General features: G+C 34.1%; 1 protein-coding gene across 1 annotated transcript in view; it reads left to right on the forward strand.

Moving 5' to 3' along the window:
• WWC2 (WW and C2 domain containing 2) overlaps positions 1-15,033 on the forward strand; it is a 234,819-nt gene that overhangs the window by 179,718 nt on the left and 40,068 nt on the right. Inside the window, exons 13-16 of the mRNA XM_051966292.1 lie at positions 367-447; positions 624-710; positions 11,471-11,663; positions 13,381-13,545. Coding sequence (XP_051822252.1) covers positions 367-447; positions 624-710; positions 11,471-11,663; positions 13,381-13,545 — 526 coding nt within the window. The remainder of the gene's footprint in view (positions 1-366; positions 448-623; positions 711-11,470; positions 11,664-13,380; positions 13,546-15,033) is intronic.

Below are 15,033 nucleotides of genomic sequence, written 5' to 3' on the forward strand. Positions count from 1 at the left end.
GAGGTTCTTAATCATATGAAAGTTGTTTTTATCACATTCCTTGATTTCTCATCCATCTCCTTCATCTCCAAACCTGTGTTTGGTGGGATTTATCTAAAGATATTCCGAAGTCAAGCAAATCATTCAAAAATATCCTTTCTCTTCCCCCCCCCACCTCCCCCGCCCCAAGGAATAATATTGAACCCTTTTAAAAGTGTATTCAAATAACCAAAAGAACAAGGAACAAGCATTCCTATCATTCATAACTGCCTGCATGTTCAAAGAGCTCCCCTAACTTCTCTTTTAAAAGCGATAACCAATCCAATTACATGATATATAGTGCTAGGTAATAATTATTTTTCAAATTACTTGTCTTTTTCCTTCTAGACCTGGTGAAATTGAGGATGTTCTCTATTGTGAAGATGATTCTTTGATTCTAGAGACTGCTCAAGTGCAGATAGGACTAAGGTAAAGAAAATTGCAAGTTTAACAGGACTGGAATATAACTCTTTTATAATGACAGTATTAATAATATATTTATCTTAACACTTGCACATTTACAAAGTTTTTTACATTATATTCTAATTTAGTGATGAGTGACCTAATATGATGCTTTATTTTTAAATGTCTTTTCATTTTGGCAGATATGATGCTAAGAGTTCCAGTTTAATGGTGATTGTAGTACAACTTCGAAACCTTCATGTCCTTTCCATATCTCAGAGCTCAAAAGTGTAAGTGAAAATCATTGATGCTAAATGTAGTAAAAAAAAAAAAAAAAAAAAAAAAACCCGAATATTTAGTATTACATGGATTCTCATCATTATAGCTGCCCCAGACCCCCTCATCAGATCCTCGAGGTGGGCCTCCATGAACCCATGAGCTCACACTTGACCATCAGGAGGCAGAAAGAGTAGCCACTAAAATGTAAGAATTTGCACATAACTTGAGCAGCTTAAAATTATCCTGAGGCAGAGGTTAATGTATTTTAATTGTGTTCATTTAACCCTAGAGGTTATTATGTTGGAGGAGAACAATTTAGCAAAATGAAGCAGTGGTTAAGGAATAATAAGGTCAACTGTTTCAATTCAACACCAAAGTATATAGAAATATAAGACATTTCTAATGCTTTTTTAAAAATGTTTTATCATGATCTCTTTTTACATCATGCAGGTTTCTCCCTTTACCCCATTCCTTCCCATTCTAGATTCTGTACTGTAAAGACTCTTTTAAAAGAAAAAGACAATAAAACTTATTAATATATTGAAAAAAAATCTAACCACATATAAGAATTTTATATTTGGGGACTTGATCTTCCCCATCCTCCTATCTGGCCCACATCTCTGAGTATCTTTTCATATCTCTTCTTTGGAGCCAAGCTTGACCAACTCTGTCATATTGCAACTTTCATTTTCATTTATTTATGGCAGTTGTTCTTCCCATTTACATTTTGTAGCTATGTATTAGTGTTTGTCTACTTCTGCTTACTTCATTTTATTTTAGCACATCTAAGTCCCCCCTTGCTTCTCTGAATTCTTCCTATTTATTTTTTCTTACAGCACAGTAATGTTCCATCACATCCATGTGCCACAATTATAGGGCATACACTTTGTTTACAATTCTTTACTGCAATGAAAAAATGCTTCTATATTTTGTTGTATTTGGGGCCTTTCTTTTCTTTTCTTTTTTTTTTTTTTTTCCAAATAGTAAAGCATTTATTTGAAATGTACTAGAGAAATAAACAACAGAGGGAAAAAAATCCAAACAAACCATGAAGCAGAACTTATTCCTAGCCCTTATAATCAAATAAGACTCACTTTCCACAGACTCACCCACTAGTGGAAGAAAAGAAGCATTTTCCTCTGGCAGCTACCCAGGCTTTGAGGTGAAGGAGGCCTGCCTTGCATTATGGGCAGAATTGCTCTGAAAGCTTTTTTCTCTTAAGCCATGAATTGCTAAAGGTCCAGTTCTAAAGCTGTCACCCCCTCCCCACCCCAAAGCTAAGCTTCTACAGCTGTTGCTGGACCAAGCTCCAAAGCTGTTTTTCTCACTTTGTGGAGGTTTGGGGGACTTTCTTTTCAACAGTGATCTTCCTGAGATAAATGCTTAGCAGTAGAATCTCCTAATCAAAGAATATGGTCATTTAGTCACTTCATTTGCAGTTCCAAATTGCTTTCCAAAGAATTGTACTAAATTGATAGTTCCACCAACAAGGCATTCACTAATGCCTCTCCTTCCAAACATCCTACAATATTGACTATCTTTTTATTTTGTTATCTTTGCCAATTTTTTGGGTCTGAGGTGAAAGCTCAGTATTGTTCTTACATATATTTCTTTCATTATTAGTGATCTAGAACATTCTTTCACATGGTTAACAGTTTGCAATCTACTTTTGAGAACTATGTGTTCCTATTCTTTGACTATTTATCTATTGAGGAAGGGTTTTTAGTCTTCTGTATGTCTGCTAATTGTGTGTATGTATCTGTACACATACATACAGACATATAAACATATAATATCAAACACTTATCTTGGAAACTTAATACAAAAATTTTTTTTAAAATTCAACTACTTCTTTCCTTTTCTTTTTTTTTTTTTTTAAATTAGCGTTTTTTATTGACAGAACATATACATGGATAATTTTTCAACATTGTCCCTTGCACTCACTTCCGTTCCAACTTTTCTTTTCCTTCCCTTCACCCCTTCTCCTAGATGGCAAGCAGTTTCATACATGTTAAACATGTCAAAGTATATCTTAAATACAATATATGTGTACAGATCCATGCAGTTCTCTTGTTGCACAAGAAAAATCGGATTCAGAAGGTAAAAATAACCTGGGAAGAAAAACAAAAATGCAAATAGTCCACATTTATTTCCCAGTGTTCTATCTCTAGGTGTACTTGATTCTGTCTATCATTGATCAGTTGGAACTGAATTGGATCTATAGATTATTAAAGAAATCCACTTCCATCAAAATACGTCATCATGCAATATTATTGTTGAAGTGTATAATGATCTCCTGGTTCTGCTCATTTCACTTAGCATTAGTTCATGTAAGTCTCCCCATGCCTCTCTGTATTCATCTTGCTGTTCATTTCTTACAGAACAATAATATTCCATAACATTCATATACCACAATTTATTCAGCCATTCTCCAACTGATGGGCATCCATTCAGTTTCCAGTTTGTTGCCACTACAAACAGGGCTGCCACAAACATTCTTGCACATACAGATCCCTTTCCCTTCTTTAAGATCTCTTTGGGATATAAACCCAGTAGTAGCACTGCTGGATCACAGGGTATGCACAGTTTGATAACTTTTTGAGCATAGTTCCAAATTGCTCTCCAGAATGGTTGGATTTGTTCACAACTCCACCAACTCCATCAGTGATCCAGTTTTCCTATATCCCCATCAACATACATCATTATCTTTTCCTGTCATCTTAGCCAATCTGATAGGTATATAGTAGTATCTCAAAGTTGTCTTAATTTGCATTTCTCTGATCAATAATGATTTGGAGCATCTTTTCATATGAGTGGAAATAGTTTCAATTTCTTCATCTGAAAATTGTCTGTTCCTATCCTTTGATCATTTATCAATTGGAGAATGGCTTGATTTCTTATAAATTCGAGTCAGTTCTCTATATATTTTGGAAATGAGGCCTTTATCAGAATCTTTAACTGTAAAAATGTTTTCCCAGTTTATTGCTTCCCTTCTAATCTTGTTTGCATTAGTTTTATTTGTACAAAAGCTTTTTAACTTGATATAATCAAAATTTTCTATTTTGTGATCAATAATGATCTCTAGTTCTTCTTTGGTCACAAATTCCTTCATCCTCCACAAGTCTGAGAGGTAAACTATCCTATGTTCCTCTAGTTTATTTATAATCTCGTTCTTTATGCCTAAATCTTTATACCTAAATGAACCCATTTTGATCTTATCTTGGTGTATGGTGATAAGTGTGAGTCCATGCCTATCAACTGCTTCTTTTTTTTTTTTTTTTTTTTAATAATTTTTTATTGACAGAGCATATGTCTGGGCAATTTTTTACAACATTATCCCTTGCATTCACTTCTGTTCCGACTTTTCCCTTCCCTCCCTCCATCCCATCCCCCAGATGGCAAGCAGTCCTATACATGTTAAATATGTTATAGTATATCCTAGATATAATATATGTGTGCAGAACCGAACAGTTCTCTTGTGTATCAACTACTTCTTTTCTTATCTTAGATGCATTAATTTTGTTTATGCATGGTCCAACCATGATCACTGAATGTTGTCTAACTAAGCCATTCAATATTTCTTTAAGAAACACTTTGTAATTTGATCTATCTTATATAATTTTGTATGTTTCAGCAGATTGACACCAAAATATATTTTGATAATTTAAATGGGATTTCCCTGTTGTTGCTTCTTCAGCTTTGTTTCCATTATGTAGAAGTTGATATTGATTTTTGAGAGTTTATTTGTAGCCTTTAAATTTATTAGTTATTAATTGCCTCTATTAAACTTTTTGCTAATTCTGCAGGATTTTCTAAATATTCCTTCATTTTCATCAGCAAAAAGGGATAATTTTATCTCCTCTTTTCTTTCTTTTGTTTTATTGCTAGCATTTCTATTTTGTTCAGGTGTTTTCACTTATGTCTGACTCCGTGACTTCATTTGAGGTATTTTTTGCAAAGATGCTAGAGTGGCTTGCTATTCCTTCTCTAGTTCATTTGACAGATGAGGAAACTAAGGCAAACAGGATTGAGTGACTTGCCTAGAATCATAAAACTAGTAAATATATGAGGTCAAATTTGAACTCTGGTCCTCCTAACTCCAGGATCAACACTATCTATTGAACCAATTAGATGCACCAATTCCACAACTTTATCAAATAATAGTGGACCACGTTATATTACTCCAGTATTTATTTATATCATATATATATATCATGTATATCAAGCACTTTTGGTTTTAGAAATATCTTTTATGACATTAAAAAATATACCCTCCATACTCATATTTTATATGGATTTTAATGATTGTTGTCAAAGGTTTAGTTTTTTGGTGGGTGATTTTTTTGTTGTTGTTATGATAATGATGTGGTTTCAGACATTTTTCTTTTTAATATATGATAAATTGTGTTGATTGTTTTCCTAATGTTCCATCCTTATACTGTTGGCATACATCTAGCTTGGCTATCATGAATAATTTCTTGGATGAATTATGCTAGTCTGTTAAATAGGATTTTATTTTAAAATTTTAAAATTGAAAAAAATTGAATTAAAATTAAATTGAAAAAAAAATTTTTTTTTTCTCTGTGGGATGGCTCCCTGGCAGTAAAAACGGGAAAGAATACAGCAATAAAGTAGGCAATATAAAAACAAAAAATATAAATTAAAAAAAAAAAACTTTAAAAGTATTTTTTTAAGGACTCTTATTTTACTTTTAGAAGCAGCCTAGTAGAATGATGAACTTAGGTTAACTATATTTGATCCTACCTCGGAAATTACCTATGTAACCATGGGCAAGTTATATAACTTTACATCCCTCTGAAAGTTGTACCACCAACCTTACAGAATCGTGGGTTTGGAAAGTACTTATCAAACCTTCATACTCTCCACATGTGAATACAATTTAGCAAGCAATTATTTCTTTCCTTTTTTTCCTCAATAGTATTGTATTTCCCCAACATGTAAAGATAATTTTCAACATTCATTTATAAGATTTTGTATTGCAGATTTTTTTCTCCTTCCTTCTCTTACCTCCCCACTTCCCAACACAGTAAGCAATCAGCTATAGTTCATAAATATGCAATCATCTTAAACTTATTTCCACATTTGTTATGTTATAAAAGACAAATAACAACAAAAAGGGAAAAATCACAAGAAAGAAAAAGCAAACAAAAAAAGGGTGAAAATAGTATCAGTTATTTAATATCCAGCTACATGTCAGTCATTATGCAAGGAATACAAAGGGATAAAAAAAAAGATAAAAAGATATTGTAATCCTTGTAATTTTTGTTAAATTTACTTATATGTTTGTAATCCTAATTCAGCTCTATTTAATTCATTAAAAATGTATTAAACACCTACTAAACGCTAAGCATCGGAGGTAAAAATAAGAAAAAAATAGGGCCTTTGCTCTCAAGGAGCTTACAATGTAGTGGAGGAAGACAACATACAAAATAAAGTAGGAAAGTAGAGAGGAAAGTAACACTAAAGGCCCCCTGGTGCACGGCTTCTTGTTCTTTGGAGTCAGATCCAAGCAAAAAACTCATGCTAAGTGGAGTGGCCAGGAAGTTTTAAGTCTTTTATAAAGGAAGTCTTTGGAAGGAGTTTAGTGCTTCTCCCCAACTAAGAGACAATTGGGAAAGTGAAGAATATCAAAATGTGAGACATTGTTCTTGGTGAAAAGATTTAAAACTTTCAGTTTAATCTGTTCCCTGTAGTGAATCCAACTCTTTCTTTAATGAAAAATTAAAAGGTTCCTTTTCTTATTCAATTAAAATTTCCTCATTCTTGATCTGGGGCAATGTGCCAAATAGATTATTATTATTTTTAGGCAAATTAATATGATTTTTCTAAGTCATTCCTTTGAAAAGGCCACTACTGGGTTTGAGTCATCACTGCAAATGTTGCTGATCTCTGGCAGAGCTGATAGTCTTCATCATGAAGAATATTCATTTATGTCAACTGACATTTGATCATCTTTGAGTCTTCCTTTTATTGCCTTTATTTCGAACTATTTCACTTTGATTTCCAATAGAACATTAGCCTCATATTCCACTGTCTTTTCACCTAAGAACTCTTTTGGGCCTGAAAGAAATTTTTTTAGCGATCCTTACCACCTTCTATCTATATTATTCTCTATGTTCTTATGCTTTGTCAGGCCAGGATCTTAAATAAAAAGCTATTTTATTGATGCCAGAGGAATTTTTGCCAAGGGCCACATTTTAGTGACGTATAATACAAGGAATTAATGATGACTTCTAATAAGATGTTGAATGCTGTAGGAATCTGAAATGGCAATATATGAAGTAAGTATAGAAAATGATTCTTATTAAGACTATGCTCAAAGCTAGATGTGATTTCTTTGGGGACAGTCAGTAAGCACTAAACATCTACTAGGTACTAGATGCTATGCTAAGCTTTGGGGTTACAGAAAACAGCCTCTCTCAAGGAGCAAAATGGGGGAGGCAACATGCAAATGACTGTATAGATTCCCAGTATTCTATCCAATATGCTACCTAACTGCCTAAGGGGGGCGGGGAGTGATATAGTTCCATTTATATTTTAGAAAGATTGTTCTGCCAATGGATAAACTGGGCATGGCCAGGTTGATCCACAGAACAAAATCTTGAAAGTAAAATGTGGGGTTTTTCTGGAACTTGAGATAATGGCAAAATGTCGTAAAAGTTGATCAGAGATGAAAAACTGGCTTAGCAAAAGAATTAGATGGTTTTCTTTGGTAGGAGATACCTAGGTATTAGTTCTGATATTTTAAAATGCTACAGGAAAAATGTTTGATTTTCTTCTTAAAAAATAAAGAGTATACATTTACTTTTTTTTAATCTGAATTTTCTTGTGCAGCAAGAGAATTGTATAAATATGTTTATTGGATTTAACATATATTTTAACATGTTTAACATATATTGGATTGCCTGCCATCTAGGGGAGAGGGTGAGGGGGAAGAAGGAGAAAATCTGAAAGACAAGGTTATGCAAGGGGCAATAGTGTCAAATTATCCATGCATATGTTTTGAAAATAAAAAGCTTTATATAAAATAAAATAAAGAGTATAAGGCCTGAGTAAAATAAAGCCTTGAATTGGGACTCTTACTGTAAAGGGCAATTTTTTTTAAAATTAAAAAATAATAGGAAAGATGGAAATGGAGTAAAATTACCACAAGGTGGGGCCACTTTTTACAAACTTAGATTAGAGGGGCTTTTAAGGAAGTTGGGGTTGAGAAATAGCTTTAAAGCTAATAGAAATGTGAGCTGAGATTGGTTACATAAAAGTCTCTGGCTTTGACCTCCTTGATACATACAGTCAAAGAAGTTACCAGGGACTTTTTTTGAATGGTTTTTGTAGAACATTGAAGAGGAAAACTGGCTCAGAAAGAAGTAAGCTGGGGGGAGTGGGGGGGGGGGAGGGGGAATGACAACAACTAAAAGACTTGATAGAAAATAACAATGGAGGCAGTTAGGTGACTCAGTGGTAAGAGCACCAGCCCAGAAATCAGAAGGACCTGAGTTCAAATTTGGTCTCAGATACTTGACATTTCCCGGCTGGGTGACCCTGGGCAAGTCACTTAACCCCAATTGCCTCAGCAAAAGCGAGAGAAAAACAGAGAAAGCCACATCAATGTTTAGCTAGCCCTAGGGAGACAAGAAAGTGGGCCCTTAAAGAAATGCTAAAAATCAAACTCTTCTACTTCCACCAGTAAAACCAATCCATCCACCATCTTTTTCAGCAGCAAGGAGTTCATAGTACAAAAAAGTAGATCCATTGAAATAATCAATCTTCATCCTTGAGAACTGAGGATAGTGATGGCATTCAAATCTCACCTCAGATAGTTGCTAATTATGACTCTGGGCAAGTCAGTTAACTTATTTGGGTCTCAGTTTTTTCATCTATAAAATGGTGGTGGGGTGGATTTGATTGTTTCTAAGGCTTCTTCTAGCTTTAAATCTATGATGTAATGATCTTATGTGCCTACAAAATACACTTCCCTCCTCTCTGTAAAGAACCTAAGGGTCACAAGTTTTATATGCTGTCAAGTAAAATCACTTGTTTGGTTAGTTTTGCTTAATTGTTTTTCTTCATAAAAGAGAGGATTCAGTGGGGATAATATACTGGGAAATGCTTGTCATGGGAAGAATAAGAGCCACTAATAAAATAAACAACCAAGTGAATATAGAGATTCACACAAAAAATATACATATACACATATATATATTTAACTTTGTAAAAATATTGTCCCTTTATTATATTTATTCTTGAGTTAATGTATATATACTATACATAGTGATATTATGAATAATGCAAGGCCAGCATGACAATTTTTTGATGGCTGTGTGTATACACGTGTATGCATGGGTAATTTTTTTCTCTGTTGTTCCAAATAGTTTATAATTATATTTCAAATGTTGGTGGGATGGATTTTTCTTTCCTGTGCTGTAGAAGAGTATCATTGTCTTATACCCATTTTAAAAGCAATGTCAAAATAGCCACAAGAAATAGTGTGATCTCAGGTTAGTGAGAGATATTTTTTAAAATGGCTATTTTCATGATCTTCATACCCAAAGAAAGAATTAATTGTATCTTAATACAGATTGAAATATACTTTTAAAAATTTTTTTTACTTTTTTTTTCTGAGTTTTTTTTGGGGGGGGTGCGGGAATCTCTGTTTTCTTTTGCAACATTTATAGAAACTTTTTGTACAACTTTACATGTACCTTCTCAATGGAGAGGTTGAATGGGGAAGAAGAGAAGGGAAGAGAGAGAATTTAGAATTTTCAAAGTTTTAAAACAAATGTAAAGTATATATATTTTACATGTAACTGGGAAAAATAAAATAGGGACAAAAAACCAAAATGGCTTTTTTCCGCTTTGAAATTAAAGAGAAAAAAGAAAAGTTAAATAAAATAAGCAGCTCACATTCTTCATTTGCATGGCAGGAGGTACTCCCTTTCCTTTCTGATGCCCACTGCTTATTTAACCTAGGTCTTTGAAAGACCCTTCATTGTGGGAAAGGTGGGAAAAGGTGAAAGTTATACTGGCTCCTGCCCTGGTATTTTATTCTCAGCCTTGGTGTATAACTATTTAAATTACATTGTATTCAATTGCTGTTTTTATCTTGTAGATTAAAGTCATCATGTCAAAACAAGTAAAAGAAATTAAGAACTTCCCATTTGTAGTTCAAACTCCTTATTCTACTTTCTCTTCACTTTTCTTAGTAAAGGAAAATATTTCTTCATTTGGGAACTGCTAAAATTTTATCCCTTGGAGAATAGAATCACGACCCATAGTAGTTCTTATACCAGTAATGATATCTACTGAGTTTTAGCTGCAGAAATTTAATCATTGATATTGATATAAAAGGCTGGGATGATAGAAGCTGATTTCCAAGTTCTGAGATTGGATTTATAGATCTTACAAAGAAAATCAATGAGATAAGTTTGACCAATGGGTAGCTGGTATTTATTAGCAGTTTTCTTCCTGACTCTCTCTACCTATTTTGCTGATTTGGAAACCAGTTCTTTAAGAAGAAGGGGTATGTAGTATGGGCGAGAGATGTCAAATTCAGGCAGGCCAGAAAAACGTCCAAATCTGTCTGGACTACATTAAGATGTAATTGGGAAATGTTTAACAAAATAAATAAAAATATATTTTGTTGTTGTTCTTTCAGTCAGTCCTGCCCGACTCTTCGTAACCCTATATAGAAATTTCTTGACAAAAATACTAGAGTAGTCTGCTATTTCCTTCACCAGTAGATTAAAGCAAACAGAGGTTAAATGACTTGTCCAGAGTGTCAGAGGTTGATGGGTCTCCTAACTCTAGGCCCAATGTTCTATCCACTGAACCATCTAGCTACCTCCAAAAATACTTTTAAAAGATTAAATTGTGTTTTTCTAAGTCAACATGGAACGGATAGATATCTGTTTCTATTTCCTTTTGACACTACTTTGAGTACTTCTTTTACTCACTTTTGTCATGCTGCTTTTAGGAACTGCATTATCCCTCCATAGGTCCAAGCCTTTCTCCTTGCTCAGTGTAGGTCTGTTTGGGGGGGGGGGGGGGGGGGGGAGTCAGCTTTAAACAATAGATTAATATTGTCAGTTATTAATGTTCTTTCTTTCTCTCTGCAAGTTATATGCAATGAAAACTACTTTAAAAAAAATAGATTGTTCTATTTATATAATACTTTTGAGATGCCCAGCTATGAAGTTTTTGTGTCTAAATCTCATTCATTCAGTTTTTCTAACTATCTGCTTCCAAATGATCTTTTGGCTTTTTTAGTCCTTGTTGTTTCCAGTAGGATAATGTAATCTATTCTCTGGGACATGATCTTCAGCATCTCTCATTAAGTACTCGGGGTGAGGATTCATTTGGATGCAGTCAGCACTACCTACTCATCTGTCATTAACCTTCCCAAGGCACAGAAATAACTATTTGGAAATTGGCTGTGCAAGGGACAGGTGGGAAGTTAAATTTATCTGCCCCACTGAATTTCTGCCTCTTCAGTTCCCTGGCTTGCATTTTCTGTGCTCGACTTCCTGCAGTGGGAGATGGCTGACTGGAATCGTGCGGTCTTTCACTGGGCAGCCAGCATGGATGTTGCAGCTGAGCATGAATCAGTTACAACAGCAAAGCTTCCCCTCCCTGCCCCAAACATTGATCATGATTCTTAAGTTTCCTCTGCATTTCACTGTGTTGGAGATAATTTTAAATGCTATTGTGAAGGTTTAAGCTCCTCAAAATGTTGTGGTTTTGTTCTTTGAAGGTATTTTAGGATTACAGTCCTACCCCCCTCTGCAGACATCAGCTGTCTTTTTCGCACAAAAGTCCATCCTGCTGAAGAATGCATTTTGTTTAATGAAATATTCAGAGTGGCCCTTTCCCCCGTGGCTCTGCAGCAGAAGACTCTAAGGGTGGATGCCTGTTCTGTCAGCAAAGACCAACGGGAAGAATGCCTGGTATGCTTTTTGTCAGCATCATCATGATTTTCCCCATCACTGCCATCACATCACATTTCTTCCTGCCGCTTCCTTGAATGTTGAAGAGTTCCTCCTCTGCCAGTCATCAGGCCCCTAGGATTCTGTCCTGAAGCCTTGGGACACTCCGTAAAATGCCTTTCAGTCCGCTTTGTGCTAATGGGCAGAGTTCCTCTGACCCTAGTGCCAGATGCTTATTATACTTTAGTATTATCTCAGTACAATGGTGAAAAGCTCTCTGGTTTTTCATGGAAACAATTTTTGATTCTACCCTTTGACCATAGAAGGAGTTTTATCTCTATTTCTTGTAGATATATGAAAATTGTGTATCTCTATAAGAAATTCACTCATAATGAAGTGTCAAAAGGGTACGTAATATGAGGTACTAAATACTAGAAATTGCAAGCAGCTTCATCTCTCAGTAATATCAGACCAGGCATTCTTAATCTTTTTTTTGTTTCATGGACCCTTTTAGCATTTGCTTTTGGGCTTTGAACTCCTTAATCAGAACAATACTTATAAATGCATATAACAAAATACATAAGATTACAAAGGAAACCAAAGATAAATGAAATAAAGATGTAATTTCCCCCCATATTCCTTGGGTCCCCTTAAATTTACCCATGTATCTCTTTGATATCTGTGGACCCCCAATTAAGAACCCTTCTATTAGAGATTCTCAGAACTTGCTCTAGTCCCCCTTGTGTGAATTCTGAAAGTACATAGGTGTATATATACACAATAGCTGTATGTGTAGATTTGTATACACAATAATCAAAAGTTCTGAAAAGGTTGATTTTTTCAAATGAGACATGAATTTTAAGAATAGTAACCATAATAAATTCAGCCATCAAAAATAGAAGGAAATTATTTTTAGATTTCCTTTAAAAAATTGAATTGTGCAGATCTAAGCACAGCATATGATAGGGTCAGGAACTAAACTTGTGATTTCATCAATGTTGGGAATTTCTAGATGAAGAAACCCCATCTACCAATACTGGATGGCATCTTCTCTACAACTTAGAGTCTTAGATGGGTCCCTAGAACAAGGAAAGGTTAAATGGTCATACAGTGTCATGGCCCATATATATATATATATATCAGAAGCAGGATTTGAATTCAGATCTTTGGGTCGGAACTCTGATCGGTGATGATCAAATCTACAACGTAATTGTTACAGCCCATGCCTTCGCAATAATCTCCTTCATGTTTTACTAATTATGACCCACAGGTCATAATTATGTTATAATAAATATATTATATTCATTATAATATTATATACATTATATATTATATAATATATACTAACATAATTTTTCTCATTGAAGAGCCAGATATTTTTTCAGCTATAGTTCTCATAAATAACTGAATTTATGGTCTGGCATGTTGTAAAAACTTTTTCATTTGTATTCATTGGTTTATTTTTTGAAACTTATTGTAACAAAAGTTTTGTGGATGGACAAAATAGTATCCCACAAAATGATCTCAGAATTAGTTTTAACGTTTAATATTTAAATAACCCTGAAAATGAAATTCTGTTGTGTATATAAAACATACAGAAGCAGACCGTGTAGGTGGACATTTTATCAAACACATAGAACCGTTATCTCTAGCAGGGAATTGGGTTGTGAAATGAGGGAAAGGCCAAGACTCATTTTAAAAGCTTTCTTTTCTTCTTTTTGTTTTTTTAAACTCATAGGCCGGAACTCAGATCAGCCTAGCAGATTTTCCCATTGCAGATGATTTTTTCACTTTGTGGTATAACTTGCTACCTTGCAAGCCAATTCCTTACAGAAAAAATGAAGAAGGAAGTGAAGGAGTTGAGTTTCACCAGAGCCAGCCTTCACTGGGCCCCTTAGACCTGGTGAGCCAAAGTTGGGATGTATCATTAAAATTCAATGAAATGTAATTCAGCTATAAAAAATATGTTTTCCATCAAATGCTTTTTTTCCCCCTTTCCTGTCTCCATATCCTTTCCCCTAAATAGACCATTTCCCCAGGTTTTTATTAAATAGTTTTTATTAAAGATCAGTTTTTTTTCTGTCTAATATCTGACCATAAAATAAATTCTGTTGCATAAGTTTTTAAATGCCCATGTACTGTTTTTCCTCACAAAATCTCTCATCATTCTACCCAGAAAGCACAGACCTAAACTGAGCAAAGAGAAAAACTTGAATCTCTATAAGTGAAGGTTGTTTGAAGTCAAATTGATCACTGACTGTGTGATTCAGACAAATCACTTAAACTTTGTATGCTTTAGTTTTTTTGACTGTGGGGATAAAAGTTGAAACTACCTCCCAATGTCATTGATATTTTTATAAAGTGCTTCAAATGTTATATAAACTTTAGCAATTGTTATTAACTTCTATTTTAAATGTTAATTTTATTTTATTATTATTACTTTTTTGGTGAGGTAGTTGGAATTAAGTGATTTGCCTAGATCACACAGCTAGTCAGTGTTAAGTGTCTGAACATGGATTTGAACTCAGATCCTCCTGACTCTAGGTCTGGTGCTTTATCCACTCTACTATCTTTGGGGGATGTTAATTTTATGTGTTTGATTGTACTATAAGGTTTTAGATTTGAAAATGTTTACAACCTGTATATGATTTTTCTTCCTACACAGCCTAAAACAATTACTTATTTTCCTAAAAGTTTAGAAATTCTTGTTATTAAGCATTTACTATGTCCTAGGCACTGGGCTAGGTACTTAAGATAAAAATGTAATATATGAAATGATTTGTCCTCTCAAGGAACTTACATTCTTACTGGAGAAAGAAGAATTTATATAACATGTATAGAATAAATTTAAAAGGAAATACATGTAGATAAATTCAGTGTAATTTGAGAGGGAGGTTATATGTAATATTACATAAGGAACAGAGAGAGGGCCAATTTGGATGGATTACAAAGTAAGGGAAGGGGAGTCATAATGTTCAATAAGGCTGAAAAGATAGGTTTTGATGAGATTTGAAGGGGGCTTTAAAAGCTAAATAGAAGAGTTTATGTTTGATTATAGAGGCATTAGAAAGCTACTGTGATGTAATCAGATCTGCACTTAAGGAAAATTACTTTGGCAGCAGTGTGAAGAATGGACTGAATTTTTTATTCAGTTGTAAGAAAATTCAATATGATGAGAATGGAATACATGGAATTTTTCATGAAAATATTAATTGCCTCATAAGAAATTTCCTGTAGGTGTGTCCCAAAATTATTCTCCCTAATTTGGAGTTTGTGAGGATTAAGACTTAGCCCAAGTTCCTGGCTGCTCAGTCTGTTAAAGCATTTGCTAAATCAATAAATCAATTGATCAGCAAATAATTAGTGAGTGCTCATGGTGTGCCTAGCATTG

Source organism: Antechinus flavipes, chromosome 6 (genome assembly GCF_016432865.1).
Source record: "Antechinus flavipes isolate AdamAnt ecotype Samford, QLD, Australia chromosome 6, AdamAnt_v2, whole genome shotgun sequence".
Lineage (NCBI taxonomy): Eukaryota > Metazoa > Chordata > Mammalia > Dasyuromorphia > Dasyuridae > Antechinus > Antechinus flavipes.